Source organism: Podarcis bocagei, assembly GCF_964188305.1.
Source record: "Podarcis bocagei genome assembly, chromosome: 6".
Classification (NCBI taxonomy): Eukaryota; Metazoa; Chordata; class Lepidosauria; order Squamata; family Lacertidae; genus Podarcis; species Podarcis bocagei.
In genome coordinates this window covers 85,539,504-85,563,029 of record NC_138130.1, presented here as the reverse complement: position 1 = coordinate 85,563,029, position 23,526 = coordinate 85,539,504, and the positions used below count along the sequence as shown (strand labels likewise).

The 23,526-nt window shown below is 42.3% G+C and overlaps 1 protein-coding gene across 1 annotated transcript in view; it reads left to right on the top strand.

Moving 5' to 3' along the window:
* DDX10 (DEAD-box helicase 10) overlaps positions 1 to 23,526 on the top strand; it is a 174,117-nt gene that overhangs the window by 133,999 nt on the left and 16,592 nt on the right. Inside the window, exon 17 of the mRNA XM_081199358.1 lies at positions 20,289 to 20,413. Within this exon, the coding sequence (XP_081055484.1) occupies positions 20,289 to 20,413 (125 nt within the window). The remainder of the gene's footprint in view (positions 1 to 20,288; positions 20,414 to 23,526) is intronic.

The window sequence follows — 23,526 nt, the reverse complement described above, 5'->3', positions numbered from 1 at the left end:
GAGATGACAGGGATTGAGCTACAACCCCCTTCCCCCTGCCAGGTTGATCTGCTGCCACTGAAGTTGTTTTGGGGCATAAAACAGAATATTTTTGAAGTTAAAGAAATATGGCCTAATGGTAGTGGCAGAGTTTGGGTGGTTCTCTGTATGTACATGTACTGTTGGTGGTTGAAAATGATTTAAAGATCCGCTTTATTTTATTTGCAATGTGCTGCTTAGAACAGTTTTGTCCTAACTGAAAGTCCACCCTGTAGAGTTAATCAGCTAAGACTCAAAGGGTCTGGGATATGACTTCTTTATAAGAAATGCATGAAAAGGCTGTGTAGTTCCAAGTCTGCTCAGGAAAATATGCTATATTGTATTTTTTCATATGCATTTGAAAGACAATTCCCAGTGCCATTAATTAAACATTGCCTTTCCAAGTAACCTTCACTTAATATTTTTCATATTCTTGCACATTGCTAATTGCATTTGACTGTCAGTCTTTCTGGTGAATTAAATTTCTGAAAGCCATCTTGGTAGGAATACAAAAGGGAATTAAGAAGATAAATGTAAACCTGTATAAATGTTAGAATGGTCTGAGACGGTATCAAAATAATTCAAAATTCTTGGCATGATATCTCTTCATATAAGCCAACTAGTAAATTTGACAGAAGATTATTATCTGCGTATAGGAGATAAAAAGACAAATGAGCACTGTTACAGACTAATGCAATGTTTAACCAGAGATAATTCTCTCCCAATGTTCCTATCCAACTTGGTCGCGATTTATCACCTAAGCCAGGCATGAGGAACCTATGGCCCTCCAGGTACTGTTGGACTCCCGTCCCCTTCAACCCCCACAGAGCCTGGGGAGAGGAATGGTAATCTAGGACAAGTGGTGAGGGCCAGATAGACCTGGAGGGGCCACATTTGTCCCTCAGACTTGAGGGTCCCTGCCCCTGCCGCAAGCTAAGGAGGTAATCTCCCTCGAGTGCAATGAAAGATCTATCATATCTCCAGTGCTGAAATAAGGATTAACTGCAAGTCTGGTCAATTTCTGTACATAGATTTGTGTGTGTATGTGTGTGTACACCCCCCCCCATCTTGTCCTTTGTCTGGACCACCTCTTTTCCTAGTCTTAGACTGACTAGGTAATTGCTACACAATACTGGCTATGTCACCATATGAAAATTAGTTATGAATGGAGACTGCTATTGTGTAAGCTGTTAATATTTGTCACTTTTTACTGTAACTAATAAAGGGTGAAATACACCATCTTGCATAATCCTGCAGGTCTAAAAATAAATATAAAAATAAAACAATTAGCCAGTGTAGCTGAGTCATAAACCATTCATATTAAAATCTGGATGTTGGTAGCTAGCCAGACAGTGTTGGCTATTCTGCTGATGACTGCATTGTGATTTTTTTTTTTTAAAAAAAACTATCCAGCAAAAACTCAGACAGTCTGTCCAATTAGAAATGTTACTGCTCATAAAATCTATTCAGAAACCTTTTAAAAATGTGCTGTGTTTGGCTTTAATGTTTTGCTGTTCATGAAGAAAAGTATAGTTAATGTGATAGCAACTTTTTACTAGACCAACTTCTGTGGGTTTAATTACAATGTTTGAGTTGCGTGCTATTGACAATGAAATGGGAAGGAAGGAATGGAGCGGAAAGGCAATTCTCACCTCTATACTGATGCAACTCCTGTCTGCTACATCAAACCAACTAATAGCCTAGTTGAACTATAAGGTGTCTCTCTCGCTGCACACCAGGCTTGCATTTTATCTGCTAAGTGACTGGATGGGGGAGGGGGTGCGCGGAGAGATAATTTTTTTAATGGGAGGACAATATGGAGTCTTCCCATATATGCATGTGCTACAGACTCCTATTTCACAAGTCCCAAAATGGTGCTACAGGTGCAACCTGGCAACACATTTTTGAGGGGGAAGGTTGTGTTCACATCAATTGCTATAGCATGTTAATGGAGCTTGAAAAATGAGCAGTGGTTATTGTGGGAACCCGTCCCTAGGAAGCTAGGGCTGAAACACTGACGTGATTAATCCACACATTACAGTTTTCAATGTCACTGGGTCCTTGGGAACTTTGGGCTTGGGTGTTTTCAGAATATGAGAGGTGATGCCTGACAGTGCTTTTACCAACATACATTTCTGTTTGCTAAGCTTCTAAGGAAGAGTGTGGCACGGTTAATAAAATTTGGTGCTGTTCAGTAAACATGACCGACTGCTTTGCTTATTAGGTCTGCAAATCTTTATTTGTGCGCATTGTACGTGTGTTCAGTACGTTCACGTGTACCAGAATAGTCATGCATCTCACTGTTCTTATTGAATCTGTTTCTCTTCTCCTTGAATTACTGATGATTTAGTGCAGAGCTTTCCAAACTGTGTGTCACGACACGTTAGTGTGCTGGCTGCAGTGTGTAGGTGTGGTGCGCGAACCCTCCCCGCACTGCTCCTGGGGCTGGAAAGGGCTTAGTTCTACTTCGGGTTTGCTAGTAAAACTGAATTACTCTGTCATGAAATGATGCAGGTCTAAAAAGTGTGTCATCAGCATGAAAAGTTTGGAAAGCTCTAATTTAGTATGTCAAAGTGACCTACACCAGGCAAGTTTATTCATTCCAACTTACGGTTGACCCACAGAAGTATGGTTGAGTTTCCCCCATTGATTCTTATATCTTCTGTTACTTCTAAACAGCTGTTTGGTGCTGAAGCATGGGTATGGAGAGATCAATCACATCTTTCAAATTTTAGTGAAAGGAGGAAGACCCATCTCACAGCTGCAAAAAAAGAAAAGCTAAGAAGAAATAAATGCTTCTTAGCTATCTATGAGCAAGCCTAAGTAGGACAAAAATGATTAGATTGAGGATGTAAATCTAAGCATAATTGTATGAAAATAGATTCCATTCAAATAGATGGGATTTCTCTCACATGGGATTTCCTTATTCTAGCAGTTACATTCCATAACATATATATATATGAATAAAAATGACATATTGTTCACAATGACAGCTAGGATTTCCTCTGCATTTCATGCTCCTCCCTCAGCAATTCACCTTTTAAGCAAACTGCAAACATTGTGAAATGGTGCAGCCAGGGCCGTTTTAAGCTTATGCGGCTCCGGGGTGCAAAGATCCGCCCGGCGCCCCTAGGTTGCCCAGAGATGTCGACCTTGGGGGGGGGGCAAAGTTGTTGACCTTTTGCGGGATGCAGGGACTCACAGCGCCAACCAAAGGGGGTGCCAGCGCAACACACACAGGGGCGTATGAAGGTGGGTGCAGGTTCCATGTTGGGGGACGACGGAAAAATGTTGGGTGGTACAGTCGCCGTGCTGTCCACCCACTGCCTCCCCCCCCCCCCCGCTGCATGGCGGCTGTTTCGGCTGTGCACGCAGTGCCCGGGGAACGATGGGGAATGCAAGCCGCAGTGGAGGAAAGATCTCCAGACAGTATCTGTGTCCTCATATTCCGCTGGATTTGTTGCTGCCATAGGCGCTGTTGGTGCACATTCTCCGTTGTTCTGCGCTGGCACCCCACGTTGGGCAGTGCTGGGAGCATGCGCCGACAGCAGAAAAGCCAGCAAAGGAACCCACAGCTCGGCGCATACAACAGGATGTGTCGCGCAGCGCCCCCAGCGTTACACGGCACTCCAGGCGCGGCACTGAAACAGTTAGCCGCCATGCAGCTGGGGCAAGAGCTGACAGCCGAGCAGAGCAGAGCCCGTTGGAGTGCCACGGGCTCTTCTGCTGCGGGCGGCTTGGCACGAGTTCGGGGGCGAGTGTTGGGAGTCCGGGGAAGAGCCGTTTGCAGCAGAAGAGCCTGCGGCGTGCCTATGGGCTCTCCTCCGCTCGGCTGTCGGCGGCTCTTTCCCAGACTCCAATGCTTGGCCCCGGACTCTCGGCCTGGCACCCCTGAGAGTCTGGCACCCGGGTGCCGTGCACCCCTAGCACCAACGGTTAAAACAGCCCTGGATGCAGCTCTAATAGCATATTAAAAATCATTGTAGTGTTTGTTGGAGCTGTGGATTTACTTTGAGTGGTCATGTTTCCAAGATTTTGGGGGTTCAGATTTCATGGAAATCAATATACAGGTGGAAACAGAACTTACAAAGACCCCAGGGTTTATTGAGGGAATTGCAACTGAACGATGCAAAATGTAGCACAGTGGAACCTCGGAAGTTGAACGGAATCCGTTCCGGAAGTCTGTTCGACTTCCAAAACGTTCAGAAACCAAGGCTTGGCTTCCGATTGGCTGAAGGAGCTCCTGCACCCAATTGGAAGCCACATCGGACATTTGGGTTCCAAAGAACGTTCACAAACCGGAACACTCACTTCCGAGTTTGCGGCGTCCGGGAGCCAAAATGTTAGACTTGCAAGGTGTTTGGGATCCAAGGTATGACTGTACATAATTTATGATGTATGTACCTTAATAATTTTTTTAAAAAAAACCAATGGCTTCACTCAGCACATGTCAGAGAACAGGCATGTCTTTATTAGGTCTCTTTCTCTGTTCAGCACAGAAATTTGGGCCCTCCTTAAGAGGTTTATGTTTCCGGGTTGCATGTGGAAACCAAAAAACTTGTATGTTTACTGTGACTCAGTGCTAACTGAAAAATTTCCTCTCATGAAGAGAAGTTCAGGGCTGTTTTCTCCAATTTTGTTTCATTATCGGAAATCTACACAGAGCCTTCAGTTATGTCAAGCGTTTCAGTTAAACCAATCAATTTAATATGGTCAGACAACAATGATACAAATTGACCTACCAGAATTACTCTCCGTGTTTCACTCTGTGTATTATTTATTTACTTACAAAGCTTATTTATTGCCTTTCTGCCTGTGGAAGACTCAAGGCATTGTACAATAACAGCCTACCATCTGTCTCCTGCACGGGGCTGTCCTCTGCACACACAAACACAACATAAAATAAAATTATGATTGTTTAATGGTATAGGCAGGCTAGGCCTTGATTTGGTCCCCTGGACTAAGGTATATCACTCTCCACTTGTGTACTTTGAACTTCTGCTGGGCTTTCCCCTTTGATAAAGCAGAACCCTTCCTGAAATAGTATGCCTGTGGCTTTGTGTCACCTTTGGCAAAAGCATAAAAATATTTGTAAAGTAGCTCCCAGTAGATTCTCAATGCATAAATGATGCCGTGTGTCAACTTGAGGGCTTTGTTTCCATGCTAGAATAATAATGTTTATGTAATTCTGGCAATTGTTACAGATAAAATTGGTACTAACAGTTTCCTGTGCATTAAATTAAAATGGCCCCCAATCTTATTGTTGAATCTAGCATTACAATGCAATTAAACCAAAATGGTAAGTAGCGGCAACACTGCCTTTGCTCAGGGGTAGCCTTGGCTTCTTTCCCAGAAACTATATTTGACATAATTCTAGATGGGCCTTTCCACTCCACTGTAATTTTATAAAGTCTAATTGCTAAAGTAAAAAAATATATATATTGAAACTTCAGACATTGATTACCTTTGCAAACTTTCTTTCTCTGCCCGCTGAAGTGACTGGTTTATATATCATAGGGATTTCTGCCCATTTCTTTGGCGTATGTGGGAGAATATTTGATCACAGGCATCCATTCCATTTCCTATGTAATTGTAGAACTAAATAATACCTGGGATACCTGGCTTTGCCAGTTTTACAGCCATCTGCGTCCACAGGTGTTGGGGCATCTCTCCCAATGCAGGGAAGCAGGAAGTGGGAAGCAGGAAGTAGAATGGATAGATCCCAAGAATCAGCATTGGGATCTATCCATTCTAACTTTTTCCATAAATGATCTAGAGTTAGGGGTAAGCAGTGAGATGGTTGTTCGTGGTGGTTTAAAAAAAGGAAAAGATAATGAGGCGCATCAAAAAGCTCTTTCCAAAAAATGGTAAAAATGCAGTAAAACGGCAAATACAATTCAGTTTAAACAAGTGTAATGTGATGCATATTGGGAACAAAAACCCAAATTTTATATATATATACTCATGTTGTTTGAACTTGCAGTGATTGCCCAATGGTCTTACTCAGTATAATTATGGCAGCTTCTTGTGTTTTTATGAGCTGCTGTGTTGTAGGCTGAAATTATTTAGACCCTTTCAATGAAACCTTGCCTAGGTTGTTTTCTGTTCTAATTTACCCCCTATGCACTTTCATTGACATCTAATTGACCTTAAATGCCATTTTAGTGAAAACGACCAACAAGAGTGGAGATTTGGGTGTGTGGAGTGTTGAAATGAGCAGTTGAACCACCTCCTAAAGAAAAAATAGATGGAATATGAAAGTGCTCACGTTGGAGTGAGATTTCCAAGGTTTTTCTCTTATCATTTTGTGATTGCCCTTAAGTCTAAATATCAGCTTAAGAAAAATCATTGCTCGGTATGAATAGTAATTGTAAAACCAGACTTTTCTGTATCAACATAGGAGGTGTTTTCAACAATGTTGTGCTTATCCTCTCTCTGAAAATCATGCATTTCCAATGAAGAGAATATACTTTAAAATCTTTCCATCTTCCTATGCAATGTTGTTAGCACATAATTAAGGAAAGTGCAACTAAAAAATAGCAAACTGTCCTCCTGACAAAATAAATGTGTGACTTTTGTTATGCAGACACTAATAGAAAGCACCCAAGCAAGTTGAATAATAAAATAACAGTTCATTAAAAACAATAAGGAAACACAGTTCCTGGCAAAAATAATTTGATTCCAGCAGGTAAATGCCGTAGATCAAATCTAGTTACACTGCTATAAAACCTCTTCTAATTTACTGCACCATGATGGTTAATTCTTCTGATTGAGCGCACCATATTAGTTAATTTGATACAAGGTGGGTACTTGGGTCAGTCTGTCTGAGCATATCTACTAGAATAAAATTACCATTGAGAGAAATTGCTATTAAAACCTCATCTCTGTTTTAATTGCAAGTCTCTGAGTTGAAATAAAAATTGTGTGGCGCTGGGATGAGTTTCATGCGTTCAGGGGTAGCGGAGATAGATGTTCATTAGATTACAGCAAGAGACCATTTTTCATGTGTGAGAAAACTGACTGGTTCTTTTTTTTTACCACTGATCACTTAAAGTGTTCATTTTGCCACGAAGATATTCTGAACAAGGAGAAAGGTACACAAGTTACTTTTGCCGTCAAATTGACTCCAGCGACTCGATGTATTTCCAGCAGTTTTCCCGGGGGGGGGGGGGATTCCTTCTAAAAATATTATGTACTTTAAGGATTTTTTTTAGCAAGGCTATACTGACTAGTGCCAATAAAGAGTTGTAGTCCAAAACGTCTGAAAGGCAGCAGATTGGTGAAGGCTGGGCATAAAATGTTTTATTACAAAGTACTGATGGATCATAACGGTAACGAGATTTTTTTTTTTGTTTTGGTTCCTAGAGTGCTCTGTCTTTTTATGTACAGTGGTGCCTCGCAAGACGAAATTAATTCGTTCCGCAAGTCTCTTCGTCTTGCGGTTTTTTCGTCTTGCGATGCACGGTTTCCCATAGGAATGCATTGAAAATCAATTAATGCGTTCCTAGGGAAACCGCCTTCAGACCAGGTCCGGGGACAGTCTGTCCCCGGACCTCTTCTGAAGGCTGGGGGGGGGGACAAGGGCTTTTCTTCCCACCCCCAGCATTTTAAAAAACCCCGGGACAGCGGAGGACTTCTCCGCTGTCCGGGGCGATTTAAAAGCCCCTGGGAAGGCAGGCAGGGGGGACAAAGACTTTTGCCCCCCGCCAGCCTTCAGAAGAGGTCCTGGACCTCTTCTGAAGGCGGGCGGGGGGGGGGGGCGGAAGTCTTTGCTCCCGCCCCGCCTGCCTTCAAAAGGTGTCCCCGCGGCGGCGGGAGGTGTCCCCTGCCCCCCGCCCGGCTTCGGAGCACCGGGAGAAGCGATCTCCCCGCAGCCCCTTGCTTCAAAAGAGGTCCGGGGGCAGCGGGGAAGAAGCGCTTCGCTTCCCGCTGCCCCCGGACCTCTTTTGAAGCAAGGGGCTGCGGGGAGATAGCGATCTCCCTGCAGCCCCTTGCTGCAAAAGACGTCCGGGGGAAGCGGGGAAGAAGCGCGTCGCTTCCCGCTGCCCCCGGACCTCTTATGAAGCAAGGGGCTGCGGGGAGATAGCGATCTCCCCGCAGCCCCTTGCTTCAAAAGAGAAGACCCGCTGTCCCCGGGGCAAGCTTCGTTTTGCGAAGCAAGCCCATAGGGAAATTCGTCTTGCGAGGCAACTCGAAAACGAAAAAACCTTTCGTTTTGCGAGTTTTTTGTCTCGCGAGGCGTTCGTCTTGCGGGGTACCACTGTATCAGTAGCGCAATGATGTCCTCACAGTGGGGAGGGAATACCATTCAGTGAAAACTGGGTTGCCTAGCATATTTGGGGAAAGGGAGTTTTTTCTCACAAGTACAGTCCTTGCCATTTCTTCTATTCAGACATTCCATATCAAGTGATCCAACTTTTTTTATCCCGTTTTTGAGTTATGAGGGTTTGATTATTTTTTTTTAAATGACAATTTTGGTCTTGACAGACTAAGCAAAAACTTACAAGCTCAGCCCATGATTGGGATACGTCAAAACTAAAAACACCAATCTCTTTAGGACTTCATTGCCTTTCATATGATATGTCACATAATGAGGTAAAGGTAAAGGGACCCCTGACCATAAGGTCCAGTCGTGGCCGACTCTGGGGTTGCGGCGCTCATCTCGCTTTATTGGCCAAGGGAGCCGGCGTACAGCTTCCAGGTCATGTGGCCAGCATGACTAAGCTGCTTCTGGCGAACCAGAGCAGCGCATGGAAACGCCGTTTACCTTCCCACCGGAGCGGTACCTATTTATCTACTTGCACTTTGACGTGCTTTCGAACTGCTAGGTTGGCAGGAGCAGGGACCGAGCAACGGGAGCTCACCCCGTCACAGGGATTCAAACCGCTGACCTTCTGATCAGCAAGTTCTAGGCTCTGTGGTTTAACCCACAGCGCCACCCGCATCCCTTTTGTCACATAATGAACTTACACTAAATTTTAAATTTAAGTTATAAAATTTAAAAATTTAAATAGTGATCAAAAATTAACATGATTAAAAAATCCAAAAATTTTATTGATTATTTAATATTTCTAAGAGCTACCTGCAAAAATTCTTCATAGGATCACATTAAAAAAAACCATTTTGTACATGCATGTCTGCCTTATTGGGTTCTATTTAGGATAAATCGGTCTTCATGGAGTAAAAGATAACAGAACAACCAAGACTTTGACTATAATATCAGTTGCTTCAGGCATTTCTTTAGAAAGTTATTCAATTAAAGGGGGTCTGAAAAGCTAGTCAGGCTTTTCTTTTAAAAATGTGTTCCAAAGTCGAGTAATAGATTGCTGTTGCTTTGAATGAATTCTTGTTAGTACTTCATTTCATGAACATTATACCAAATGCAAATCAAACAAAATTATGGGGGAAAAACCTTAGACGTGAAATTGAGCCCAATAAGTTAGGGTTGTCATATTTCAAAAAGTCATGTTAGGTTTTTTTAAATGAAACCACCAAAATGGTTTAGCTTTGCCCCCCCAAAAAAAACCCCACAAGTTTTTGATTGACTTGCCTAAGATCCAGGACAAGGTGCCGCCTTTCTGAAATTCCACCTGGATGTCAATTCTGCCTTTGGAATCCCAGTAATGTCTGGGAAAATTCAGGCGTATGGCCTAAATATGTTATATGCTTCAAGCGTGATTTGAGGGGAGGAATTAATTATTGGTACACACAGCAGTTATGATGATCATTGAATAATCATATGTGAGAGACATTCCCTCCCCCTTTTCCTTTTTAAATGAAGCTGAGATTTTCAAGGGCAAAGGCTTCCTGTTTGGTTTCTTCAATGCCTGAAGAAGAGATTTAAGACTGGTTAGGTGATAAAAGCTCACCAGATTTATTCCAGGGTGTTTATTTTTGCATAGTGCAGATCGTTATAAAATTACAAGTTATCTTTAAAACATTCTCTGCTTTAAAACGTTCTCAACTTTATTCCAGACATCGGAATTGCTTACTACGTAAAAGGAGCCAGTGCCAGGGATAAATGTTTACCCCAGATTTAGTTTTTGCTTAAGTTCAGCGGCCATGTTTAAAATGCAGGAAGGTTATTTCATTTCAGTTCTCATTATTTCCAAACCTTACAGTCTGCAATTTGTATATGTAGCTGCCAAATAAAACATCCTTTGGCAAATCAAAATCTTCCCCAGTATTTCTTATGCAAACTAATGCAAGCTTTGGGATTGAAAAAGGTTGGGGGATAGAGAGGAAGTATGAGAAATTGACATAATGATTATCCTGGAGAGGGAAAGTTGCATATTCTCCAAATACAAACATACCACATTCTTAACAGTGCTATAAAAAAAATCCAGTTTGAAAAATAATGCAGGGAAAATGAGATCTGACCACAGTGCTGTGTCTTTATCAAGCTTCTTGTATGTAGCAATATGGCAGGATGTCTTAGGAAAGTATAGCTAGAGGAGCTACAAGCTCCTATTTACTATTTACCCCAGTGCAGCATAATATGAAGGCTGCTGGGATAGTTCAGTCAGAAGAGCATGAGACTCTTAATCTCACGGCCATGGACCCAGGCCCCACTTTGGGCAAAAGATTCCTGAATTGTAGGGGGTTTGACTAAATGACTCTTGTGGTCCCTTTCAACTCTAAAATTATATGATTCTATGAAGAGCTGTAGCATCCCTTGACAAATTCATGCTGCTCACATATGTGTGCGCTCTCTCTCATATATATATATATATATATATATATATATATATATATATATATATATATATATATATATATATATATTATTCAGTGTAACCCTGCAGCCTTGGGTGCTAAGATTGACAGAGGGTCACTTGGGTGCTAAGATTGACAGAGGGAGTTCTCTTGGTAGTTGCACCCCCACAGAAACATTCTCTGTGGCCGCCTCTAAGTTGTAGAACTTCCTCCCCACAGAGGTGCAACTGGCAACTTCACTATACAATTTTTAGAAAATGCTGAAAACTTATCTCTTTACCCTGGTCATTAACCCCTGAGCTGGATATTTTCAGGACCACCCCAGTTATTCACAGTCACATGTTTAGTAATGTTGCGTTTCTTAAATCTGTTTTTAATGTTGTATTTTATATTGTTGTAACCCACCCTGGGACCTTAAGATTATGGGCAGTTAATAAATTGAACTAACAATGATAATCACATTTTAACGTAAGTTTAAGCTAATGTGTGTGGTCTGTTGCAACCATGACGTGCCCAAGCTGTATGCAGGAAACCAAGCACACACCTTGGCTTCGCATTGTGGCTTGTTTGGAAAGAAACAAACCAGGAGTGCTGGCTAAGACACATGGTTTGTTGTTGCTGGTTGAATGAAGGGAGGAGCAAAATGGAAGCACTTCTGTTGCATGTACTTGTGGTTTGTGCCACATTATAGCTTAATTAAACCATTCACCTTGGCTTTGCAGTGCATGCAAATAGAGCCATTGAGTTGAGGGAGACCTCCAGGTGCACAATAATTTTTATTATTATTATTATTATTTTAATGAGCCCAATGTATCAGGCATGCTAAACGTGCAGAAACAGCCCTCTAGAAGCACCGTATCTGTTGAGGCCAAGTCTGTTGTTCATACAACAGCATCTGTTCTTGTAACTACTTAAGAACATAAGACGAGGCTGCTGGATCAGGCCATTGGCCCATCTAGTCCAGCACCCTGTGGCCAACTAGATGCCTGTAGGAAACCCATAAGCAGGACCGGAGCCCAAGGCACTCTTCCCCTGCTGCATCCGACCGCAGAGGTAGAGCATAGCTATCATGGCTAGTTGAGAGTCTAGTTCATGGGTAGGCAAACTAAGGCCCAGGGGCCGGATCTGGCCAAATCACCTTCTAAATCCGGCCCGCGGACAGTCTGGGAATCAGCGTGTTTTTACATGAGTAGAATGTGTGCTTTTATTTAAAATGCATCTCTGGGTTATTTGTGGGGCATAGCAATGCGTTCATTCCCCCCCCCCCCACAAATATAGTCCGGCCCCCTACAAGGTCTGAGGGACAGTGGACCAGCCCCCTGCTGAAAAAGTTTGCTGACCCCTGGTCTAGTTTAAGCACCCAAGTGTGTTTGTCCATGCAGTTCCAAGATAAATTTCACGTCATCATCCAGTTTTAGAAAGTTCAATTTCATTTTTTAAAGGAGGGGGGGAAAAGACAATTTTTTCCGGTGAATAGTTATTAACAAAATTATAGGCATTCAGTAACTGATGATGAAAACACAACCCTCCCTCGCCTCTTTACTTTGTCACAATATATAAACATTGCTTTGGGTAGGTATTGGATTATTCAGAAGATCCATACTGAATATTTCCCATTTTGTGGGAGGGGAAGAGTTTTTCGCTTGCTTGACTTTTTTTTTTTGGTTAACTTAAATAGGCTTTTTTCCAGCTTAGCTCACCGGAGCTCAGGTCCAACACCTCTCAGGAGAACAAGGGAGAAGTTCATGGTGAGCGCCAGCACCTCTTTTTCTAGAAAAACAGCACAGGTGTTAGCTATTCCATGATCATTTCATCCCACACTCAAGAGAACCAAGCTGTTGTTTACTTCCACTTGGGCATCCTTTTCTTTTTTTGACAGTCCTGTACCAGCCCACATATACCCGTTTCAAGTAAGAAATGTTTGAGATGACTTTAACAAGTCAATGTTGAAATGTGGTTCAATTCCCAAGTGACTTTCTGTTGGGAAATCTAAATCTCCCAGACACTTATTAAATTGTCCTTTTCCCCCCAGCTGTCGCTGAATCTCTACACTGTTTCTTTGGGTTGAACAACAACAGTAAAAAGTGATATAAGATAACATTCAGGATGGATTTTGTTTGGTCTTTTTCCAGTTTTGGCTGCCTCCCACTTTTCAACTGCAGTAAAGAGTCACTACTTAATAAGATCTGTGTTAATGGTAAAATCCAGATTAATACTGAGAATTAATTAGGTGTATATACATCATAATTTCATGCTATCCTCCTGCCTTTTGGAGATTACAGTTGAGTTCTCATGTAAACCACAAATGGTTAGGTTTTTTACCTCAGTATTTTCTTTCCTGTATGGATAATAACTTTTTGGGAACACTATTTCATTTTGGTAAAATAAGAAAAGAAAAGAATTCCGAGCTCAATTACTCAGAACAAAGCTACTTGTTAGCTAGTAATGCGCACACTTATACAAGTAGTCCAACCTAGATATTTCAGGAAATGACTGAGATTTTTAAAAGCAACAAAAACAACAAACAGCTGAATAGGTTGAAGACATCTCATTTAGACGCGTTTGTGAGATGGAGCTTATCTCTGGAAACCAAGCTTTGCACATGTTATCATACTTATGTGTGTTACCATTCTCTGCTGAGCACAAACAAATGCAAGCCTAGTTACATTGGGATGGTGTTTATAAACTGACTCTAAAGAAAAACAAGTGAGTTTCACTCCTGGCTCTTCCGCATTCCTGGTGCGGGATTCTGTTGGAGTAAGCATAATTCCAACCTGAAAATAAATGGCACCTCTGCTGGTTTAACACAGATCACACTCACGGGATCTCTGGTCTGAGCTGGGTTCCCCAAATGGGTCCTGCCTTAGTGTCTCATATTTGTTCTGTTTGCATGTGCAAGGACATGTGCATATTTATTTGATTTGTTGGATGTTCATCCTATTCTAAAAAAGAGCACAGTGAAGGCAGCTGCTTGATCTCAATAGGCAGTCTTAAGTTCCCTAGTGTCAGCACTGTTAGCCTAAATGATCGAGATCTTACAAATGTGAAACAGGTATTATGTGGCCACCTTCAGTAGTGCCAATTCTGCCGACCAAAGCGGTTGAGTGGGCATGTGTAGAATAAGGTGGCATCGTAGGTTGTGGGACAGTTACTGAAAATACATACTTAAGTGCTCTTGCTGTTCAGAATGGATGTGTCTATGGCAGTGTTTCCTAATTTTGGGTCTCCAGCTGTTTTCAGGCTAAAATTCCCATCATCCCTGACCACTGGTCTTGGTAGCTAGGGATGATGGGAGTTGTAGTCTAAAACAGCTAGAGACCCATGGTTGGGAAACACTGGTCTACTGTATAGTGGAGAAGGCACCTTTCAGGTCATCCTAGATGTTGTGATGGTACAAAGGAGATGGTGGAGCACCAATGTAATGTATTCTCCAAGACCTACCTGAGAAAATAGCCCCAGATGGCCAAAGAATGGTAGAGGCCAGACTGGTACATAATAGTTTGCATTTTCCATTTCCCCTACCAAATTGAGACAAATATTTACTTGTTTCCCATCTGTGACAGATTTCCTTGGCACACTTGACAGATAACTACAGGGAAGGTATATGAACAATAAAACAAACAAAGTCTTGTATCAGATATCATTACTTTTCACTAAATTAATTTAAGATGTTTCAATTGCATAACACTTGAAATATAATATATAGCATTAATAACTGCAGCCTCAACAGCCCTTTGGTTTGATCACTCTTATCCGCATTGTCCCCAAATGTAATCTTCTAGGAGTTGAGAAGCCTTGTTTCCTATTTTTATGAAAGCTAGACACAAGTCATCAATCACAGAATGTATTTCATCTTGCTTGCTGTAGATAAGTTACACTCTTTACACAGTATAAGGATTTGTCAAGTATTCCTGTAATAAAGAGACAAATGAATGAGCAGCTTGGAAACGTAATGTGCTAGCAGATGAAAAATTGGTGTTTCATAGACTACCGTATTCTGTAGAGACAACTTTAATACCTGCATTAAAAAGAGAGAGATGAAAGTGACCTTCTGTAAATGTGGGGACGGGTCACACATTACAATAGGGTCATATTTGCATGGAGAACTGTAATATGTGGACTATGCTATGCTCAAAAACAGCTTTCTGGCAGCAGTTTGTATACTGGCTGAAAAAATGCAACATGACCTCTAAATGAGAGTTTACTATGGTTGTTAGAGGAATCACAAATGGGACGTTTCAATAGTGGCTGTGAACAACCATGGAGGGCTTGGTTTTCAAGCTAAAGTGGTCCAGGCAAGTGCATTCCATGGAAACATTTAGGGAACCCTGTGAGCAATGCTTCCTGCTCATACATTTCTTATTGGGGATTCAGAAAGGTCACACGCAAACCAAAGACTTTGATCTCACACATATTTCAGATACAGGAATTCTTGTCCAAATACGTTCTGAGGGTTGATTTTGTCAGCTTGTTTTTCTCCATAGTAAAACAGATATTTTTGTTCTACAGGCGTGTAACAATTTATTTCCTGGTGCTGTGCATATACACGGTTGCGTTCGAGTTGATCACGTGTAAATGGGGGGAACGCCTGTATATTCAGAATTATAAATTATTACATCTTCCAGAAGCCTTTGGCTCAATTTTTGAAGATTTTGTTCTGCTGAGGTTTGAAGGTTGCAGGGGAAGTGGACGCACTCCTCTTGAATGTCTCCTGGACAGGCAGGGTTACCTACCAGGTCGCATCTTTTTAAGTATATGTCTTATTAAGTCAAAACCAGCGGAAGTTCCTTGTGGGTCCTGCTGGCTGGAACCCTTTCTCCTGCGAACATAGGAAGTTGCTTTACACTGAGTTGGGCCTTTGGCCCATACAGCTCAGGACGGTCCAGACTGACTGGCAGCAGCTCTGCAGAGAAAAGTGTGTTCCCAACCCTACGTGAAAATATCAGGGGCTAAACCTTGGGACCATTGCTATGCTAAGGCCTTTCCCGCAGTGCAGCTGTAAAGAGATGTTGCTTCAGCAAAGAGCTTGAAGTCTTATTACACTGACAAGGGATGTACAGTGGTGCCCCGCAAGACGAATGCCTCGCAAGACGGAAAACTCGCTAGACGAAAGAGTTTTCCGTTTTGGAGGTGCTTCGCAAAACGAATTTCCTATGGGCTTGCTTCGCAAGACGACAATGTCTTGCGAGTTCCTGCTGGTTTTTTCCCTCCCCCCCTTTCTAAGCCGCTAAACCGCTTATCAGCTGATCCGATCAGCAGATAAGCCGCTAAAAGCCGCTAATAGCGCTAATCCGCTAATCCTTCAATGGCTTGCTTCGCAAGACGAAAAAACCGCTAGACGAAGAGAATCACAGAACGGATTCTTTTCGTGTTGCGAGGCACCACTGTATTGCCGTTGACCTTGCCTTGTTGCAGGAACCAGCTGTGTGTTTTTAAGTGATACGTACCTGGTTTTGTACCCATCAGCTCCTGCTAGGTTGGGGAGGCTCAGGTGCTGTTGGGGACTCGTATTCTGAGTCCGAGGACAAGGGTAAGGATATGGGAGAACATACTGAAGGTTCTCCCCTGTACGGAGTAGCCTCTACCCTATATCCTTGTGGTATTGCAGCCCCTACTGAAGTTAGGCGCCATGACACTGGCCCATAATGAATCAGTATCTGGAAGTGTGCTGTTTGAATATTCAGGAGCTTAGTTTATTACTTCCAAACTCTCTTGGGGGGAAATGTTTTGGGACCTCCAGTATATAACACATAGCTTGCCACGCTAAACTTTAAATTTCATGTTGCTTGTGACATTTTCAGTATCTGTGATGAGCCATCCTTATTTTATGTTCAGAGCCAACATAGGAGGAGTGCGGGTGGAGAGGGGAAGAACCCTCATTTTTTAATCCCAAAGGTCAAAACCATAGTGTGAAATTAGATATTTAAACTTTATGTTGTTGAGGGTTTTTTAAATTGAATTTATTTTCCTTGGTTTAAGGACTTTGAAAAGTCAAGTGTATTTTCCAAGCCACAAGGGGTCAGAAAACTACATATCTGTTGAAAATAAAACTCAGCTGTATAAAACACAAGAAGGTTGATTAATGTGCCTCACACTGAGTAAAGTAATACACAAAAAACAAGGATAAAAGAAAGAGAATAAAATCTTAAAGCAGATTAAGATTTTGTCAGATGCAGTGAATTAAAATCTATTGAAATATCCAGATAAAGGAAAATGTTTTGCCCTGTATCTAAACTATTGCAACACTGGTGCTAAGTAAACCTCTTTGGGGAATGATCAGGGCACAAATCAATCTGATGAAAAAGGTACATGGAGAAGGGCCCTGGCAGAATATATTAGAATATAAGCAAGTTGATTTGGGAATAGGCACTACTGCAGGTGTTTGGGACGCAAACTGTTTAGGGTTTTAAAGATACACATCACCTTTTGCAATTGATGAGAGGTATAAGTTTGTCATATGGCATAGGGAATTTCTTATTTAAAGAAACAAAGCAGTTTAAAAAAACAATCCATCGGTTAACATAAGTCCTTTTACAAGTAACTCTTCCCAGATATTGTTTATCCATACAGTATTCCTTAATGGGTTTTCTTAGCACTGGAAAAGAGAAGAAAATGTAGTATTTTCTGCATCATTTTCCTTCCAACTGCAATGTAAGCAAAGTTACTGAGAAGTTCCATAAAAGTTATATAAACCCATTTCTCTTGTGCACACATTTCCCCAAGGGGCAGATATTGAGCTCCCTGAAGGAGGCTGATGTGTTGAAATGTTTGAACACAAGAGACTACTTTTGAGAATTACGTTCTGTACATGGGCTGACAGCCGTGACTGCCGTGAACCTTGAAAGTGACAAAAGGGTGTGTGAGATAAGAGAATGTAGGCACGTCAAGTACATTTTGTGTGATGTGGAAGAAGAATAAGAAAGATTTAGGATCTGGGTGGTTATGCTTTTCTGCCTTAAAAGGAAGATAATTTCTCTCTGCATTTTGTTTCCATGTCTTTACTTGTCAGTTTTGTCATATTTTGTGTTTCCCTAATCTTACTGAATCTCATCAGAATGAGGCATAGAGAAGAGAGAGCTTTGTTTTTCAGCATACTGTATTTTGTTATACAATAGATTGGGAAGGTCCTCATAAAGCTTAGACTTATTACTCTGATCATGTTTATCTGAACGTAGATTCCACTGAAGTCAGTGCAAATTAGTTTTCAAAACAGGATGTCAACATTGCAAAGGTTCTAAATTGCACGATAAAAGTATTTTGTCAACTCTTTATCGAAGAGACCTGCAATGGCTTTTCAGCTATCTTAATTTTTTGATTGAAAGCAATGCTTCCTGAAGATACCAGAATATTTTCTCCAATTTTTTTTAAAAAAGCAAAACCTTAAAATAGGTAAATGCTTTCACACATCATTCCTGCCCGTTCCCCCTATCAGCTTTAGGGGTTCTTTTGTCTTCCAGCGGTGATCCCAGCCAGTCAGGAATTATTTGCTGACATGCTCCAGAGCCCATCGCAGTTCGCTGTTGCTAATGTCACTGAGGGCAAGCAAAGATTATTTAGAGCAGTGTTTCCCAACTAGCTGTTTTTGGACTACAACTCCCATCATCCCTAGCTAGCAGGACCAGTGGTCCAGGGATGATGGGAATTATAGTTCAAAAACAGCTGGAGACCCATGTTTGGGAAACACTGATTTAGAGCAAGGTCAATGCTTCCTGATCTAGTCACAAGGGTCATGTAGTGATATTGTGATAGCATCACAGAGGGCAACTAAAACCTTCTCAGAACGATCTTGAAAAACCATGGGGGCAGGGGGCTTATGCCATACAGATGATGATGATGATCATCAGATGTAAAGAAACAGCAATATGGAGAAAAACAGAATAAATACAAAAGTCTTTTTCTACTATAGTAGCCTCTGCCAACACAGTAGGACCGTCCTGGCTGGGCCAGATGGGAGTTTTACTCCCAAATGTCTGGTGAGCATATGTTGGCGAAGGCTGAACTATAGCTTATATAGCCATAATGAACCCGCCATACTAAACCTGCCATATTTCAAGCAGTTGTGTTCTTGTTGTGTTCTCTTTGGCAAACGATTCATTCAACAGAAGTGACTTTGAGGTGAACGAATATCTCATCTCTATAAATCTTTGTCATTTTGTCTGCAGAGTTCTGTCTTGGGTGCATTTCCCTCTTTGCACATTCCTCTTTTCTTTTAAACTCTTTCTGCGTTTTGTGGTGAGGTGGACGTAGGAAGCGTGACACTTCATCACACCAGTGAGAAAGCAGATGCCTTCGCTTGCTTTGCACCTGCACTGTAACCAGAATGCCGGGTGACAAAATTAGCTGTGGTGTTGTACTTCACACATGCATCTCTACGGTTGGTAGGGAAGAAGGAAAAAGACCAAGCAACCAATCTGTCAAGCTGCCCTCAGCAAGGCATCTGTCTGTTTTGTTCCCCTGCCCCCACTCCTCCCTCCCTCTCTTTTTGGTAGTTTGCTGTGTAAAGTGAATCTATCTCTTGGTTTTATTGATCCTTATGAGCCATGGTTTACTGTTGTTTGTTGAGAGTGAATATTCCAGGCTTAACTGCCCCCCCACCCAACTTTATATATTGGCTTTTTATAATAAATCTGATTTTCTCCTCCTTCTCCTCTTTCTCTGTGACCTTTAAAATAGCACAAGAGAGTTTTTTTGGGAAGCAGTAAAGGACTTTTGCAGGGGTGTCAAAACCATAATTCACCTCCATGTCCCCTTGCGCTCTCCCTGACTCCAAAGGTCAACCAGAGGAACTTTGCAAGAAAAGCACAAAATTACTGTGTTGTTGGCTCTGCTTGTTCATAATAATATAAAAGCAGTTTACAGAGGGAAGAATGAATTTTTATTGTACTGTCTTGCTGTTTTATTGGGCTGCTTTGGAAGGATGGAAAACTAGTAAATAAAAACAAGTTGATTGAAATGAAGTTTTCTAAAAAAGATCTTGTAATCAGAGATTAAGGCCACGGGAAAGAGATAGTTATTGAAAAAAAAAAGTTCTTTAAATATTAAGAGATGTAGGTAAAACACTCTTCTTTTTAACATTAGAATAGGCTAGCAAAGTGCCCATCATAGCTATCAGTGGTAGATTTGGACAAACATCATGTCTTTTTCAAGGATCCCCGAGGGGAGTAACAGTGAGTACATAATGGGCTGGTTTGCACATAGTGCTAAACCATGGTTTAGTGCTATGTGAATGAGCAGGGTGGAGGCTGTAGCACCAAACCGAACCATGTCTTAGTGCAAACGTGAGGTCTCTTGGGGAGGAGCCCATAGCCACTTTGCTCCTCTTCGGTCCTCTTAGCTCAGCACAGCAACTAAGTCAAGGTTTGGCTGAGCCTGTCAACCACACCCGGACTGGTGGTTAAGCTCTCCTCTGATGCATCACCAGCTGTACCCAAATCTTGGCTTAATTGCTGGGCTGGACTAAAATGACCAGGATGGAAGAAACACACCGACACACATTTTTGAAAGAATATGAAATATGGAAGCATCTAATTCTGTATATTGTTTGTTTCACTCAGGTGGAAGAGGAATGTGTCGCCTTTCTGGATCGCAGTGAAAGTGATGATGACTTTGATCCAAGCATCCTTCCAGACCCTGACAGATACACAGACTCGGACCAAGAGGCTGATCCAGAAAGCCATTGGTATGTATTGCATCTTGATAATACGGTCTCTCTCTCTCTCCCCCTCCCTTTGTCTTCACCTTCACCCTTATCAAAACCTTTAACCAATCAAAGACTACCTGTGGCAAATAACTATTCTGCCACAACCAAATAAACCAATGATTTGAAGTTCCTTCAGGTTGGCTGATGTTTGGATGTTCAGCTGCTTTCATTCATGTATCTTCATGAGAATATGAAAACGGCAGAGAGCGTTTTGTGGTGTTGGACCCTTGAAGAGGTTGTGGAACCTAAATTGTCCACCTTGCTTGACTAATCATGATGATGTCTTCAGCCCCAATACTGGTTCATGCGCTGCTATGGCAATTTACCATGTATTTGGGGATCAGGCTTGGAAAATCCCAATTGGCACCTTATGCTAACTGTTATTTATTTGCTTATGTCCCACTCTTTTCTTAGAGCAGCATATAAAAATTGTTTCGTGCCGAATAGCCTAGCTTGAAAAATATGCTGAGCAGCATAGCTTGCCTGTCCATTGTTCCACAAAAGCATGTTTTCCTGTCCATCTTGCATGTCCCTAAAGAACAGAAATTTTGCTCAACCGGGTCCATTGTCATTTCCATCCTTAAACCATGCAATGTATCAGTCGGCCACTACGTTCTTTCCTACCAAGTTCCTAGCTGTTTAGTAAGCAAGTCAGATTTGAAATCCCCGCAGCATAGCAGCTCTTTCATGGCCTTGGTAAGGATTTGCTTGTTTATTTATATATATTTATTTATGACATTTCTATACAGTGCTGCCCATTCAACGAAGTCCTCTGGATGTTGAAAAAGCCAATACACTTTTCAGCTTAGTTTAGTTAACTCTCATCATATTGAGTACCACATTACTGACTGCTGGTTTGGGCTCTCCCCACCCCCTGGCAAATCCTTCAGAAAAAGCTGACAGTGTCCTTTTTCCCTTATTTTTTGTTCATTACCATACCATGAAGATCGAGAAAGACCTGCAGGCCAGTGGCATGCTGTCATTTCTGAGGCTGTCTGCTTTCTGTAGCTGTGGGAACAAGGGATTGCAAGTGGACCTTATACGGTTCAGGAATTTGCTGCTACTAAGAGCCCAGTGGAGTCTGTTGGCAGGCTTCATGGCACAGCATAAAAGCCTTGTGGCTGGCTGGGCTATTGATTAACTGTAGAATAAGGGGAAGCAAGTCCACCTCAAGTGCTTCTTCTCTTCTGTGCTTCTGTATGAAATATAATTGGGTCACACATTTCCTTTTGTGAGCCAGGACACACCACGTTGCACCGAATCATTTGTGTGGAAGCTTGATTGGAAATATTCGAGATATCCAGTTTGTCGTCATTTTCGCAAAGCTTGAGTACCTACTCTTGGAAAGGGTTTGCCTCCTGGTTAGGAGAATGCACATATGTAGTAAAAAGGGGGAGATTACAATGTATTCACTGCTTGTCCATCTTCGCAATTGAACTAAGATATAAGATACAAGCACACCAGCAGTCTTGATGCATCTAGCCTACCCCCCCCCCCCCCCCGTGGTACTACTGCTGCCGTGGTTTCCTCCCTCCTGCTCTGGTCAAAGAAAAGTAATTTCCTGCATACAAATGCTTGAATCCAAGCCAAACCTAATTGGATCTGATTTTGCCCAGCTTCCTCCTATTCCAAGAGTCCTCCATGCTTCCCTCTGCCCTTCCAAGCAGCAGCTGGGCAGTTTCTACAGACCATTATTAGTAAAAATAGCTTCTGCTTGATAGTAAATAAGCAATAAGTAATCTCCTATTTAAAGAAGTATGCATAGCAATATCTGCACAGGTGGGAAGGTCATCCCCAAGGTTCCTAGCATCCCAAGGCTCCATGAACATTTTGCATGGATCCCAGTGGCTCCTGGTGTTCATGGATGCTACTGCACATGGTCACAGCAATATCTATGCCAGCGGTAGCCAACGTGACACCTTTCAATTGTTGTTGGACTCCAACTTCCATTCACCCCAGACTGGGATGATGGGAGGCTGGTTGGTTAGTGGTGACTCTCAGTCTCTCTAGGTCTGACCTGATTGGTTAGGAGCTGGTGACCTCCTACACCTGAACCCTACTTCTGTTTTCAGACTCTGTGCCACTGCTGCTTCTTGTAAATAAGTCCAAATGTTCATAAATAATCTGCTTTAAATGGGTAAAGCTTTCTAGATCTAAACATTATTGAAAGAGGGCCAGCTCTCTAAAAACCAGGAGGAGGCAGAGGAGCTGACTTCCCCCACTGAGGGAGGTTATTCTTGGTGTCACTGACATGATGTCCCTGCATTGGGTCACTGCCCATCGTACTTCGGACAGGAAAAGATCCTCTGAGAGAATGCAGTCTTTACGGTATCCCATACCCAGACTGTTCGTTTTTCCAATACTAAAATAACAGTGATATGCATGTTGGTTTTGCAGTTCTAGGACTTAAATGTGTTAGAGATTGTTTCTTTGTAAAGGAAGACTGTACCCTCATTAAAAAACAACAACAAGAAGAACAAAAACCAGGCTTACAGAGCAATCCTACATATAGGAAGCCACTGGAATTTACACTGGCATATGTTAAATTAGGGACGTGGGTGGCACTGTGGTTTAAACCACTGTGCCACTTGGGCTTGCCAATCGAAAGGTTGGTGGTTCGAATCCCCGCAACGGGGTGAGCTCCCGTTGTTCAGTCCCTGCTCCTGCAAACCTAGCAGTTTGAAAGCACGCAGAGCAAGTAGATAAATAGGTACCGCTCCAGCGGGAAGGTAAATAGTGTTTCCGTGTGCTGTTCTGGTTTCGCCAGAAGCTGCTTAGTCATGCTGGCCACATGACCTGGAAAAACTGTCTGCGGAAGTGGACAAACGCCGGCTCCCTTGGCCAGTAAAGCGAGATGAGCGCCGCAACCCCAGAGTCGTTCGTGACCGGACTTAATTGTCAGGGGTCCCTTTACCTTTATGTTAAATTAGGACGACTTAAATTTCCCCTATTCCGCACTCTGCTCAGGAGCAAGGCTGCTACCAGAAGAGAGGAGGAAAACAACCCTTGAAAATAGAATTTGACTTATGCCACCCTTTTCCCTGACCCAAGTTTTGTCATGCTGCCAGGTCATGAGACCAAGCTGAACAGAG